Source organism: Cuculus canorus, chromosome 17 (assembly GCF_017976375.1).
Source record: "Cuculus canorus isolate bCucCan1 chromosome 17, bCucCan1.pri, whole genome shotgun sequence".
NCBI classification, from domain to species: domain Eukaryota; kingdom Metazoa; phylum Chordata; class Aves; order Cuculiformes; family Cuculidae; genus Cuculus; species Cuculus canorus.
Window position 1 is genome coordinate 10,589,654 of NC_071417.1, and position 13,529 is coordinate 10,603,182.

Sequence of the window (13,529 nt, forward strand, 5' to 3'; positions counted from 1 at the left end):
GAACTTAGAATGTCCCAACCCACTTTCTTTTCTTGAACTGTATCCCACACCAGACCTTTTCCCATTTGCTGCTCCCTTTTGGTGTGATTACCAGAGGCTTTTCTGGAAGAGCTCATGGTTTGGGAAGCTCTATCATACCAGCTTTGAAATCGCTACTGGAGGTGGTCATTCTTGCTGGATGGATTTGGAAAGTTGGTTATGTTCTGTGATTCTTCAGCTCTTCTAAAACCCGAAACTCTATGGTATTTTTATATCTTAATTAATGCAAGAATGTGGAGATCCTTCTTGTAGGATTTCTTAGAAGGCTTGGTCTGATCCTAAATCACCGCGCTGTGTCCTGTGTAATGAAGATGTGTAGAGTATTTCATTCTTTCTGTTCAAAACTGTTCTGCTGGCAGAAACCCTCACGTGGACCCAACTGTATTTTTGCGTAGGTGCTCTATTTTTCTGTGTGGGATGTGTCAAATCAGTATCGCGTAGCTTCTCTATGCGATAGTCCCTGGTGTGTATCGGGTGGAAGGCTTCAGCTCTACAGGTGTGGCTGAACAACAACTTCAGCGCCCGGGTAGGAACTGCAGGTTTTGTCATTCAGACTTTCTTCTGACTTCTACTCCCAGCCTTTCCTCTTTCTTCAGTCTAAACTAGGAAAGCAAAAAAGGCTGTCAGGTATCCCAGTGTGAGAGTGGATGGGATTTAGTGGGCTTGCAGTAGTTGCCAGCAGTAGCAGGGCTGTGGGTGCCAGGGCGTGTGTCCTGCCTGGTGCTGGCCATGGTCAGCCTTGCTAGGTTGCGGGGTAGGAAGAAAATTGATTTCTGGCTGTGACATCTCACTACAGGCTGAGAAAGATGCTCCTTGGTGGGGTAAGGGGATTTGTCCTGAAGCGTTGATAAGAAGAAAAGCGACACTTGCACAAGGTGCCTCAAGTCTGCGTAACTTACTGGTGTCTCTTTTTAAGAGCTCCTACTTTGGATGCGGCTTATGTATAGAAGCATATTTTTGCCAATATATCTTATTCCACCCTCCAGGCCTAACTTCTACCTCCTTACCACCAGAGGAAAATAAATGGAGGCACTTGCATTGGCACTGACATGCCTGTTTATCACACCCTAAACAACATAGCTGTGCTGGCAGGAAAGCTGCTGGAGCGTCACTAATGCCCAGATGAACCCACAAGGTATAAACTTTTCTATTTACTTGTGGGAAATTGATCTGTTGATTCCATAGTGGAGCTCTGTGTGGTCACCTCACAGTGGTCACTAGGAACTACATCATTTGTTGCAGGAGAGGATGAGAAAGTTTTCTAGGTAGGAATCAGAGGAGATGATAGCCATGAACATCCGGAGAGGCTTAATCCTGTTTGGGAGTGGCTGGGCTTGAAAATGTTTCTCCATCTTCCCTTTCCCTCTGATGCTCCTTGATTAACGGAAGACCCTGGACTTGTCTTGCAGGACATCTCCACCCTGGAAGGAGCCTGTGCTGATGGGGGGTGATGTGACTCTTGTAGACCATTACTGCTAGAGGAAAAGAGCTCTCCTGGTGTTCAGATGCATAGGCTTTTGGGCAGATACGCTTTGATCAGACATGTTAGATCTGTGATGTTGGCTTGTGCCCTTCAGTTAATACAGCATTTAGCAATGGCTTCCATGTGATTTTTGCTGTCGTAAACTAACTTCTTCCTCATCCCTGCTGAACTTCTGCAGTCGCATCATCCTATCCTTCTTCCTTCTTCCTCTAAGTTCTTCCTTAACAAGGATTTCTCTTAATTGCTGAAGAGACGTAAAGTTTGTAAGATGTTGGAAGATGTAATGCTGAGCAGCTCTTGACTTGGTTGTGATTATCTAATGCAAGATGGTGTGCGTGGAAGAGGCTGCCAGGCAGTGTAATGCCAGTCCCTGTATTTCAGGGTTAACGTGGAGTTTGTCTGTTTTGGAGCCTCTGGTAAAACACCTTTGATGAATCTCAACATCTGTGGTGCTGGTCACCACCACTGCTGGCAACTGTCACTTTGACTGGTTTTCTTAGCAGGAAGGCCAAAACCATGTGCCTGTGAGCCTAGGAGAGGGACATGTCCCTGGAGCAGTAGAGGACAGTGCTGCTCGCTGGCCTTGGGCAGCAAGCAGGGAGCCTGGTCCTCCAAAGCTTCCACTCTGTTTGAATTGAAAAATGCACCTCTAGAGATACGGAAAGAGGCTTTTCTTTATTTACCAGATGTTATAAAGGAACAACTGGTAATTACATTTGTCTATTTTAATTCTGTTAAAACCATTGTATTGGGATGTAGTGCCATGTAAAGGTCTAAACACAGGACAAGCTTAGACCGGGAAGTCCCGGGTCCTCGTCTTTAGGTGTTGAGATGGTTGTGTGGACGTGGCCAAACTATAGCAAATCTGAATAATGGAATCTGTCCACATGTTATGGAAATCAGTCCTGTCCTGCCAATGCAAGGGATCTATTTATGTGGCACGGCACCCTGAAGCGGTGAACACTGTGCATTCAAGATGTCTTGGAGCGATTTACGCAGTGGCTACAGAATCTGTTTAGATGGTACTTGGTTAAAGAGTGGAGTGCTTCAGGGTCTCACTGAGCTGGCCGCGTGATAAGCCCTTCAGAAGGACACTGCATGTCCTGGATTTTTTTTGAAGATGTTGAGTCTGAAATAATGGTACGGTGCCGCTGGCAGCAGTTTCAGCAGATTGCTAAGGCTGAGAAGTGGAGTAAGACCTGTGCCAGGTGAAGGCCACTTGCAGAAGGGCCAGTTTCTTTGTTTCAGTGTAATAGGGGTAGGTATTTAGTGTATTAATCCTAATATGTTCCAGCAGCTGCTTGCACAGCTCTCATTAGGAGTTTGGGAGAGTAGTTGTCATCACTTCAGCATCCTCCTGTCTGGCTTTTGAAGGCTTGCTGTGGCCAGAGAAGCATGGGCACAGTTTCTGTGATGGTGCTGGAGAACATTAGAGGACTGCTGGTGGTAGTATTTTGGGCAGGCTCTCTCTCAGCTCCCTGGTTTTTGTTGTAAGAATTAAGAAAAAAGTCTTTTCGGGTTTGGTATAATCTTTATTTTCTTGACAATTCTCAGACATGTTTGCTGGGGACTATAGAGTCAGCAGGCCCAGGTTGGGTTTGAGAGTCTTGGTTCAACTTTTTGGGAAGGGGGATGAAAGGATCTTCTACCCAAGTGGGAGGCTGTACCCATCCAGAACCAAGTTTAGGGCTCAGTGTGTCACCTGGTCCTGAGCCTGACACCACGGAGTTGCTGTGGTAAGCCCAGGTTAAGGAATCCTGCTGTTCCCTGGCTCTTGCCCATTATTCTCAAGACAGCTCTGCAGAGTTGTGCTAAGAGATGTGCTGTCCAGAGATGGGAATGGGACCTGGGAAGAAAATCTTTACCTAGTTTTGCTACCAGGGCTGGTACATTGTAAAAATGCAGTCTGTGCTGGAAATTCTGCAGCATCTCTTCACTAACATCGACCTGGAATTTATGGCTGGCTGCCATGTGCTAAATAAACCCCAAGTGATGTTGGAGGCTCCTTCTACCCCCTTGAATCCCAGCCCCTTTCTGGGATAGCAATCCACAGGCCAGATTTTCTTCTGTGGAGGTTTTTAAGCGACCACTTTGGAGCCCCTTGAAACTAGATACTAGTGGGAATTCCTGCAAGGCCTCTCTAGCCTTGCTGGCTGCGACATCCTGGAGTGAAAACGTGGCTTGGATTGAGGATTGGTTGGTTGGTAAATTAGTGCAAACCCAGCTAGTACAATTCTTTGGTTTTCCTAACGAGCAGTGAAGAGGTCTGTGTAGGTAAGAAATGATATGTACGGTGAGATCAGAGGCTTGCATCTGTGCCGTCTGCTGTGCAGTGGTGATTTGTAAGGAAATCTGAGTTGCTTGGTGTCATCTGGCTTCAGGCTTGGCTTTGAACCTTAACCTTCCTGCCTGTTTTTTAGGATTCCCGGATTCTGTGTTGAAGCGATGCCTTTTTACTGCTTGCATCTGTGCAGTGTCCAGGCGATTAAGACACTGTTCTCAGAATTGGGACTTGGCTCGTGTTCCTGTGGCAGAATCAGGAGTTGTCTTATAGCTGGAAATGTACCGAGTTTGATTTTTCCTTGAAAGAGGTTGCATTTTAAAAAGACTGTTCTGATGGTGTCGTAACTGTTGCTTGCCTTGTTAAAAAAATTAATCATATTCAAATATAGTGGGAAGAAGTCGGATGCTCATGCAGGATCTTCCATGTGCTGTTGGCAAAGGGAGCTGCCCAGGTTGTTGTGCGTATTTTGGTTTAACTTGTTCCCAGAGATATCCAGCCTTTGGTTTGTGTCTCTCGCTTTCCTTGGAAGTGGAAGCAGAGTCTAATAGAGAGAACGGAGGAGTGGAATGAAATTACCTCTCATCTAGGTTGTGTCTAAGCCAGTCCTGGCAGAGCTGACTTTATCCTTGACAGGCTGAAAACTTGATCTAAATGGTAAATATTTATTCTTTAGAGTGTCTGAAATTGATCCGAAATCCAAGTGTCTGGTGTGGTTACTGATGGGAAGGAAGCTACGCTTGTCTGTTCACGTGGCACAGACTCATTTGGCCTGCCAGCAAAACAAAAACCTGCTGAAATTTGTGATATATCATCCCCTAAATGATGTTTTCTCCCACCTCAGGTACGATAGTAGGTCCGTGGGAGAGAAAGGTCAGGAATCTGGCTCCTGTGTTCTCTGCTCTCTCAGCACAGAGGTTCCTGCGATGGAAACTGCTAAAATATTGTCCTTCTTCTGCATCTTAAGAGTCATTGGAACTTGGCTAAGTCAACTGTGTGGAAGATCAAATGCTTGGCAGTGTGGCTTTTCTTCAGGGTTCTGTAGTAGGACACTAGCTTTTCTAGTACCAAGTAGGATGTTTCCATGCCCTTTCTTTTAAAACCTCCAGTGGGAATTGTGCGTGGCTTTCTATAGCCAACCTCTCCCTGCCCTGGTGATTGCCCAGAATTCAGCAGGTACAGAAAGTGAAACTGGCTGCCCTCCATATGTGGAGGTATGCAGAAAGTGGAAAAATAGTGTAAGTGCTGAACCAGGTGAGCTCTGCAGCACCATTATTATCATCTTCATGGAGAAAGCAGTCAGCGGTTAGAATCAGCCAAGCCAGTTCTTATGTTTTTAGTGATGTTTGGATTGAGCTGTAAGTTCTTGTGCTTGGTAAGGAGTTTCTGATGAGAACATGAGTTTTAGATGCCCAGATTGAGTATGTTGCAGTTAACCTAATCACTTAAAATCTTTTCACGCTCCTTTAGCTTCTGTCTTAAAGGTCGTTGAAATCTAGTCCTGGGGATGCCCTTTTTAGCTTTCGCACAGCATCAGGTAGCATTCTATTTTTGAGCACTTGCTAACGTTGGATATGAGGGGAGCTACTCTGCAAGGGTTTTGTAGTATTTGTGGTTTATTTCCTACTTTACCACTTGGCAGTAGTTCACGCTCTCATGTTTTTTTAGGGAGATCACTGTGGCTTGAGCCATTGCTGCTGAATATTTCTCTGCTGTACCTAACCTGAAAATTGCTTTTGCTGGAAGTAAACCTGGCTTAACCTGAGCACAGTCCTAGGAGCTCCCTAGCCCAGCACTCAGCAGTGACGCAGATCATATCTTGACCTAATCCAAGCACATCACTTGGGACTTGGTCCTGCATTGAGCTGTGCATAAATTGATTCTCTGAGCCTTCTTTTGAAGCAGGCTCGCTATAGGCTATAGGTCTCTTGTTTATGCCTTGGTTTCTTTGTCTTTGTACAATGCATATATTCCTCAAAAGGTAATGGAACTCCTTTAGCTCTAAGAGTGATTGTCTGCATCTGCTGAGTATTACCCATCTGTGTATAATTCCGACACATCTGTCAGTTTTGCATCTAAGAGGGATACAAGTCCTGTCCAAGGAAGTTCTATAGTGTAGATGGTAAGTGGGATGTGTGACTAACCTTGTGTGTCTGGCTCTTTCAGAACAGGGCAGTTGGACGGCCCAAAGGGAAACTGGGCACTGCTTCCACGGTCAAGCTCGCAGCTAATCGGACAACCGCTGGAGCACGCCGGAGAAGGACGCGATGCCGCAAGTGCGAAGCGTGTCTGCGGACAGAGTGCGGCGAGTGTCACTTCTGCAAAGACATGAAGAAATTTGGGGGACCTGGCAGGATGAAGCAGTCCTGCATTATGAGGCAGTGTATCGCAGTAAGTGCAGTCTTTGCTACAGCTCATTTGGAGGTTTATTTCTTTTGTCTGTGTCTCATGGACTAAGAACTGCTCTAAGTAGTCTCTAAAGTGCATCAGGCAGAGCAGTATAAGCCACGCCCTCTCTGTTCTGACCTGCTCTTACCATCACTTTCTATCCCACCACAAATAAAACTCATAAAATTTGGTAGTATGGCTTTTGTAATATAGAAGGCAGATGCAGAGATTATCAGTACACCAGAAACTGACACTCAATTCACTCTGAAATTGTGGGATGTGGTGGAGAAGGGGAAGAGTGGGAAGTTCTGATTCAAAGGGAAAAGAGGCCTGTTTGGTTTGGATCGCTGAATTTCCTGAGACTAACTGCCTTGCAGTCGTATTTACCATCTTAGCTACTTAACCAGCTTAAGAGATGGAGAAATCTTTGACTGGCATCCTCCAAGAACATTGCCGCTGGTGACTCTGGCCCTAGTCTACCTGAAATCTGAATTTCAGTTTGTTTGCTATTGCGTAGGCTTATAGGAGGGATCTGATCCAAATGAGACAAAGCCTTCAAGCTAGGGTCTTGTCTTCTGCAGGGACTGGAAATGGGTGTCAGGGAATGAGCATCAGAACAGGAAAGCACTCAGACAGATTCCTGGGCTCCTGTGAGAAGGAAACTACTTAGAATTGCTTAGAAACTACTTGAGTCATAAGTGACAGCTTTGTATTTAACAAATATTGACAAATTAATCTTCCATTAAGTTGTCCAAGCACCTCTTGAATCTATTGCTTTAATACTGACTGTCATGGAGCTTCTCCTCAGGTCTCGTGTCCGCAGTACTCCTTTCCAAGGGTGAAAACTAGCTTTATTTACTCTTAATGTTTTGGAAGGTCTTGTTCATGCTGTTGTTAAATGTTTGGGTTTCTGTTGTTGTTTTTGTTTTGTGTTTGTTTTTTTTTTTAGGAAAGGAACGTTGTTTATTCATAACTCAAGTGTCACCCCATCTATACCGATTTCTCTCTAACTCTTGTTATAGTTCCTTTCATTTTAGTTTGGGGTTTTTTTTGTTAATTCTGATGAGGAAACTGAAGTGGAGGCATTAAATGACTCAGTCTGACACTGATAAAAAACTAATAAGCACTTAAGGTTTCCAGGAGCTGCTCCTGGTAGCTCATTCCATGTCCTGTTCTAAGCCACGCGCTGTTCTTGACATAGCAGATTGGATTCAGCTCTGCTGGATCTTTCAGTAAAGCACGTAGAACGTCTACCTTTCTGCAGAGAGCTTTTGCAGCTCAAGTGTCTTTTCTTTGAACACTTGATTTCCTGGAGTGTGGCATGACTTGAACAGCATGGATGAAGAATTTATTATTCTCCAAGGGGAAGAAATAGTGAAATCATGCTGCCTTTTTAGAGGAAGGATTAAATCAGGGCTGCAGTGTGCTTTCTTGTCCTGATTGATGAAGGAAACTTTGATACTAAGCTGTTTGACTCTTGGTACACAGGCTGAGCCTTTTGGAGATGAGCTGGGTTCTCTTCCGGCTCAGTGTAGTCATCCTCTCATCCCCGCTCTTCTAAGGAAGAAGTATTTTTCTTCTTGGTATCTGCCGTATTATTTCCAGAAGCTGTAGTTGGCGCACAGGGCTCAGTAGCTGGGGTACTTTGATTCCTTGTCCCGCCCTTACGTGCGCTGAAGAAGACGTCTCTGCCCCTGATAGGTTCCCATGGTGTAAATAGCAGGAGTATTGCAGACTTCCTTAGAGCAGCAGAAGCATAGAAAATTAGCAAGTTGAACTGTTACAGCATTTAAGGGCGCTTTACATATCTGTAAGCAATCCTGCTGCCTTTACTTGATTGTTATGTTCTGTAACAATTGCAGTGGCAATATATTGTGGTACCTGGTACCTATCCCACAGCTGCCAGCCAAAAAAAGCCCAAAACACCCAAGCAAGGCTCTGTGTATGCAGTGATCCCTTATAATTCTGGGATTGCAGTTTCGTCTGCTTACTAACATTGAAATTAGCTAGATACAGACTTTCGTTAAACTCAGAAGCCTTAAGAGAGCCTCTATTGCCATTCGGAGAACAGGAAACGCCTCTGCATCACTAGTTCAATAAAGAAGGGAAACAGGAGTGCCTGGGACACTTGATGCTGCGTTGACTAGGTCTGAGGGGAGTGTGAGACTCTGTGCTGGGAAGATGAGTTGTGACAGTGTGGCTGCTATTCCATCCCATCAGTGGGACAGGGCTGGTTGGGGCACAGAGGAGATTTCCCTAGACGCCCTTGCTGCCAGCGAGACAAATCACGCTTCTGAGATGTTTGTTCTTGCGTGTGTGGATATAAATGCTTCTCTGTGGGAGATCAGACAAAACAAGTGGACAGAGCTGTTACAGCTCTGGACAACTTAGCTTTTCTCTGCTTTACCTGCAGATGGGATGGGATCCTGGGCATTCCTATTCTGTGGAAGGAAGGAAGGGTAGGAATTAAATAGCATTTGCAAAGTGCTTTTAAAATGGAGCGTGGGTAAGTACTGACATGAGGAAGCAGGAAAGTGTTGCCATAGCTGATGTATCAGCTGTTGGTGTGTGAGGCAGCATGCTGTACTCTGTAATGGCCTGCTGTAGCTAGATTTTTCCCAACCTAAAACTTGGTGAGGGATGTACTGTTGCTGCATAGGTTTGGTGTGCAAGTATCCGTTTATGGATTTTATTTGCCCCATCTACAAGACGTCCTTGCTGTGAAAAGACACATCTCTGCCTCTGTCTGCTTAATAGTTAAGGACTTGCAACCTAATCGATTGCATTTCACATTCCTGCCAGGTTCTTGTAAGGATCTTCCTTTTCTTTCTTGTAATGAAGCTTATGTTTTATTGCTGCAAACCAGAAGTTTGTTCCTCATTAGCACAAAGGTGGCTTTTTAATTAGAGTGGCATTCAGTGCTTTGACTCTGGTGACAGATGTGTGAGATGCTGCAGTTCCCTTTTTGCTTCGGCAAATGACAGAAAAAAAAATCACCATGCTTCTCACTTGTGACACTTGCAGGAGAGGAATCCTCTTTCACAGTGTCTGTGCAGGGCTTTTTGTAACGCTCGGGTTGGGAGCAGGGCCCTAGATAATAGGTCATCTGTCAGGAAAAGGTGTGCTCATGGTTCTATTGTGGGCTTGCTGTGAGACCTGGATTGGGTCCATAACATCTGCCTGCCCTGCTTCTAAAACAGGGGAGCTGCTAAGCTGCAAGTCAGATTGTGAAGCTTAATGGATGTGAATAGTGATGTTCTAGGTTTCTTCTTTTCAGGTCCGTTGTATGCTGGTGAAGTGACTTGTGTGCCAATGTCTGTGTCAGCTCAGAGTCAAGGGATCCACAAAAACGCATCTTCATCCATCCCTGGGATGCCTCATGATTCTGTATTGCTACAGGGAGGGCACTTTATGCCATGAAACATGTCCTATTTTGCTTGGTCTGAGTACTCAGCCCCAATTGTTACCAGTTTTTCTTGCCTCTGTTGCTCTACTGGGCAGGAGCTTTCAGCACTTTGCACAATTAATCCGCATTTTTCTTCTCTTCGAAATGAGGATGCTGTAAATGCACATTGAGTTCTTCTGTTTCCATATGTCTTCTGTGTCCTGACCAAGACTTCTTTCTGATGTGTGTAAACAGCCGGTGTTGCCTCATACTGCTGTGTGTCTGGTGTGTGGAGAAGCTGGGAAAGAGGACACTGTGGAAGAGGAGGAGAGCAAGTTTAATCTCATGCTAATGGAATGCTCCATTTGTAATGAAATCATACACCCAGGATGCCTTAAGGTGGGTACAAGGATGTGAAACATGTTGGAAAAGCAGACTGGATTGGTTATCACCTTAATGTAAAAGTAGTGCAGAGAAACGAGAAAGCTTTCACGTTTTCATCTGTGGAAACTTAAGCGAGCCAAGAGTTGGTGTGAGGAGCAGGGTGAGGCAGTGGCGCACACAGCCCTGGCAGGCGGGGACCCTTTGATGTAACAGCATCCCCTGTGAGCAGAGACTCTTGCTTTGGACAGCCTCCGGAGTGTGTGTGCATGCAAATGTCCTGTGGGGTGTTTCTTGTTTTGTTTTTCCTTCTTTCTTTTCTGCCTCCTCTTTAAGGAAGTGGGGAGTTTCACTTGGGACGGGAAGCTCAAGAGGGCAGAGAAACCTGCCTGTATTTTCAGATGAGCTAGTCACAATCCCAGGGTCAGTAGCTCCTTCCCAAACCCCACAAAGTACGAGCGAATCGTTTGCTGTTCATGTTTGTCCAGGCACAGATGTGCCGTTCAGTGGCAGCTGGCTTGAAAGATGTTAGGAGCAAATGTTGCTGTAGGAAGACTGCAGCTCTGGAGAACAAACTGAGTGAGTTCCAGGCTGCAGGAGGGCTCACCCTTGGCTGACTTGAGTCCTGTGAGCAGCTGTATTCTTTGCTGGTAACAAAAGTGTCATTTTGGGCATATCCTTGTGTGTGAACATTAGGAGCCTCCTTTCTCCAGAGCTGGTTTGTTTCAGCTGATCAGCCATTTCCTGTTGCTGATTTGTTTATGGTTAAAGTGATTTGCCAAAGCAAATGTATTCTGACACACCGTGCCCCAGAAAGCATCTTTAGGCCCTTCTGGAACCTCCGGGAGGAGAGGTATGTTCCTTATGCAGGCCCAGGGTGATGCTCTCCTGGCCTTTTATTTTTCTTGTGCTGTACACAGTATTGCACCGAGCTCTCTGCCTGTCATTTATTAGAGCAGAAAGCCGGTAGCTGGCAAACCAGAGCCGTGGCTGTCTCCCTGATTCATGAAATTGGTGCTCACAGCTCCTGCCGCAGATGGGCTCTGAAAGGGAGCTTGGCTCTGCTTAAAACAAGGCTTCAGGGGCTGAAGAAGCAAAGGAAGGAGCTGCTTGTTTTCAGAGGTACCTCGGTTTTGCTGCTTTGCTGTTCTGGTCCTTCCTGGAAGTGCTCTACACTCCCCCATCTCTCGCTTTGCAGCATCAGTGTCACTTTGTGGCCCAGTCTGGAGGGCATGATTGTTGTCTAGTGGCAGTTCAAGTATGGTTTCCTCTCCCCATACCACGTTTGGGACTGGTTGCACAGGATGTGGGTCAGATCTGTGAAATCGAACAAATGCTCTTTGTTCTTTTATGTATATTTGGTGTTCCGAGTGCTGTTTTGGTAACCAGGAACAATGTTGCTTTGGGTGCTTCTGAAAATTAAGCAGTGGGAGATTTACAGCGTGCCTTGTGTGTCTTGTGCTTTAATTTCTCAGTGCTTCTTTTGAGCTGAACCGGTGGGGTAACCAGTACTGTTCACTTACTGAGACAGAAGGGCATTGGTAGGGTTTCAGAGTCATCTTGGAAGGTGAGGTGAGACCATGCACAGGGAAACAGCGAAAGGAAAATGGAGCCTCTTCCTTGGATCCCTCCTTGCTCTTGATTCCCAGCTTCCATGATTTTTTGCCAGACAGATCTGTTGCCGTGTTTACGTGTTGCTGAAGCCCTTGACGTGGGCTTAAGCCCAGAGGATGGAGCCCATAAATAGTCCTAGTGGGAAGCGCCTTTGAATGCAGACACAGCCCCAGGGCAGCTGCTCCAACTGTCCACTGGGAGAATGTCCCTTCCCATCCTCCTTGGTAAACAGGCAGTAGCGAACTGTCGGTCATCTTCAATTAAACGTCTGGCAAATGGACTTTTAGAGGAGACTAGAATAAACTGGATCAGTGAAGGGAAGAGTGTCCTTTCCTGTCTTATTCCCATGTGGAGTGAACTCCCTCCACAACAAATCTCCAGAGCTTGTGGACTAGTTTGGCACATGTACTGGATGATTTGTACTCCAGGGCAGGTTGTTCCTGATTTGAAGTCCATCCTCTCTCAGCTTTCCGATTTGGCTGCACATGTTTGTAGTGGGTTTTCTCCATGAAAGTAGAGTCAGAGTATGACCTCTTTGAGAGATGGGGGGCAGCTCAGGTGCATCTGAGCTCTGCCACATTCTCAGCCTGGAGGGATGCCCGTTGCTGGGGGAGCCCTGGGTACCAGAGTGCATCAGGTGCTTGTGTTGGGACCTGAGGATGGTCAGGATGTTCCATATACTGAGAAGTGTCATGGGAGGCTTCTGACATGCTGCTTTCCTTGAAAACACAGTACCAGCACAAGTGCTCATTTTGCTGAAGAGTTTCTTATGAAAACAATCTTGGCAAGCATTCCACAAGCACACCATTGTTTTCAGAGAGAGCTGGTGAGATTTTTAGAGGAATATTGCCTTTGATTGTTACAGAGTGTTCAAGTTGAACCAATATCGATGAATTTTTCTTGCTCCATATCAAGCTAGTAACGCTGGTTGGTGCGTGTGAGTGAGTGCAGGATCTGATGCAGTTTCCTTAAGGAGAAGAGGTTTACTTTCTTGGTAGGACCCTGTTCATCTTAGGTGGATGCAGTGATAGTGATGGAAAAAGTGAATATTCAGGTGCCTTGTCAGAACAGCAGAAAAAAGCCTTTTCCAGCACTGCTGCACAGCTGTCCGTGGCTCCAGCCCAGGTGTGTCTCGCTGCCTTGTGATCTCAGTCTTGGCGCTACCAGAATCCATGGCAGTCACTCAGTGATGTCTGATCAGCATCCTGAGGTCTCCACATTCCTTAACAAGATGACCGCACAGTAGCATAGTCTCATGTTTAGACGTTCTGAATTGCTGACCTCGTGCTGCAGGTATGTTTCTGGAGGTGCCGATGCTGTGGCTCCAACACCCACCTGCTGTTTGTAGCAAACGCTCAGAGCTGGCTCCCACCCAGCCTGAAAGGCTTGGGACAGATTCAGTGGCAGGTTTGTGTGTGTCTAATTAGTTTGCTTACAGTTCCTCACATCTGTTCAGTTCCTTAAACTTCACAGAAGGGACAGAGCTGCAACGCTTTCCCTTCAGTAACATTTGTTCTATATTCAGTGCGGGAAATAACTTGTTCGCAACTTGGGCTTGGGCCAGGAATTGTTCCCCTGAGGCAGAGATGTATACAACAACTCCTGGAGTATCTTGCACCTACCATGGGAAAGAAGGTTCAAAGGCGCAGAGTTGTGATAAACCCAGTATTTAAATTCTGCCCACTTCATTTACTCATTTATTAACTCCTGAAGACTTGCTGAGAGAGGCTGGCGTGTCATCGCTCTTGCTAGATGGTGAAACTCGAATGGCTGCTGTCTGGCTCGGGGAGCAGTTCCCCTAAAACCGAGGGCTTGAGCCTGCCCTGCCGGTGCATTTTCACTGAGCTGGGAGGAGGAAATGTTTCAGAAATGTGAAAAGTCTGCAGATCTCTGCCCCTGCCTGTTCTGGCAGCAGGCTCCTGCTGCTGCGCCGCTGATGCCAGGGCCCAGCTATTTGT

At 46.1% G+C, this 13,529-nt stretch overlaps 1 protein-coding gene across 12 annotated transcripts in view; it reads left to right on the top strand.

Annotated features, from left to right (window-relative positions):
- The window catches only part of KDM2B (lysine demethylase 2B), a 122,481-nt gene that overhangs the window by 98,274 nt on the left and 10,678 nt on the right, over window positions 1-13,529 (top strand). For all 12 annotated transcript variants that reach the window (XM_054082062.1, XM_054082063.1, XM_054082064.1 and 9 more), the window contains 2 exons: window positions 5,970-6,194; window positions 9,832-9,975. In XM_054082062.1, the coding sequence (XP_053938037.1) occupies window positions 5,970-6,194; window positions 9,832-9,975 (369 nt within the window). The remainder of the gene's footprint in view (window positions 1-5,969; window positions 6,195-9,831; window positions 9,976-13,529) is intronic.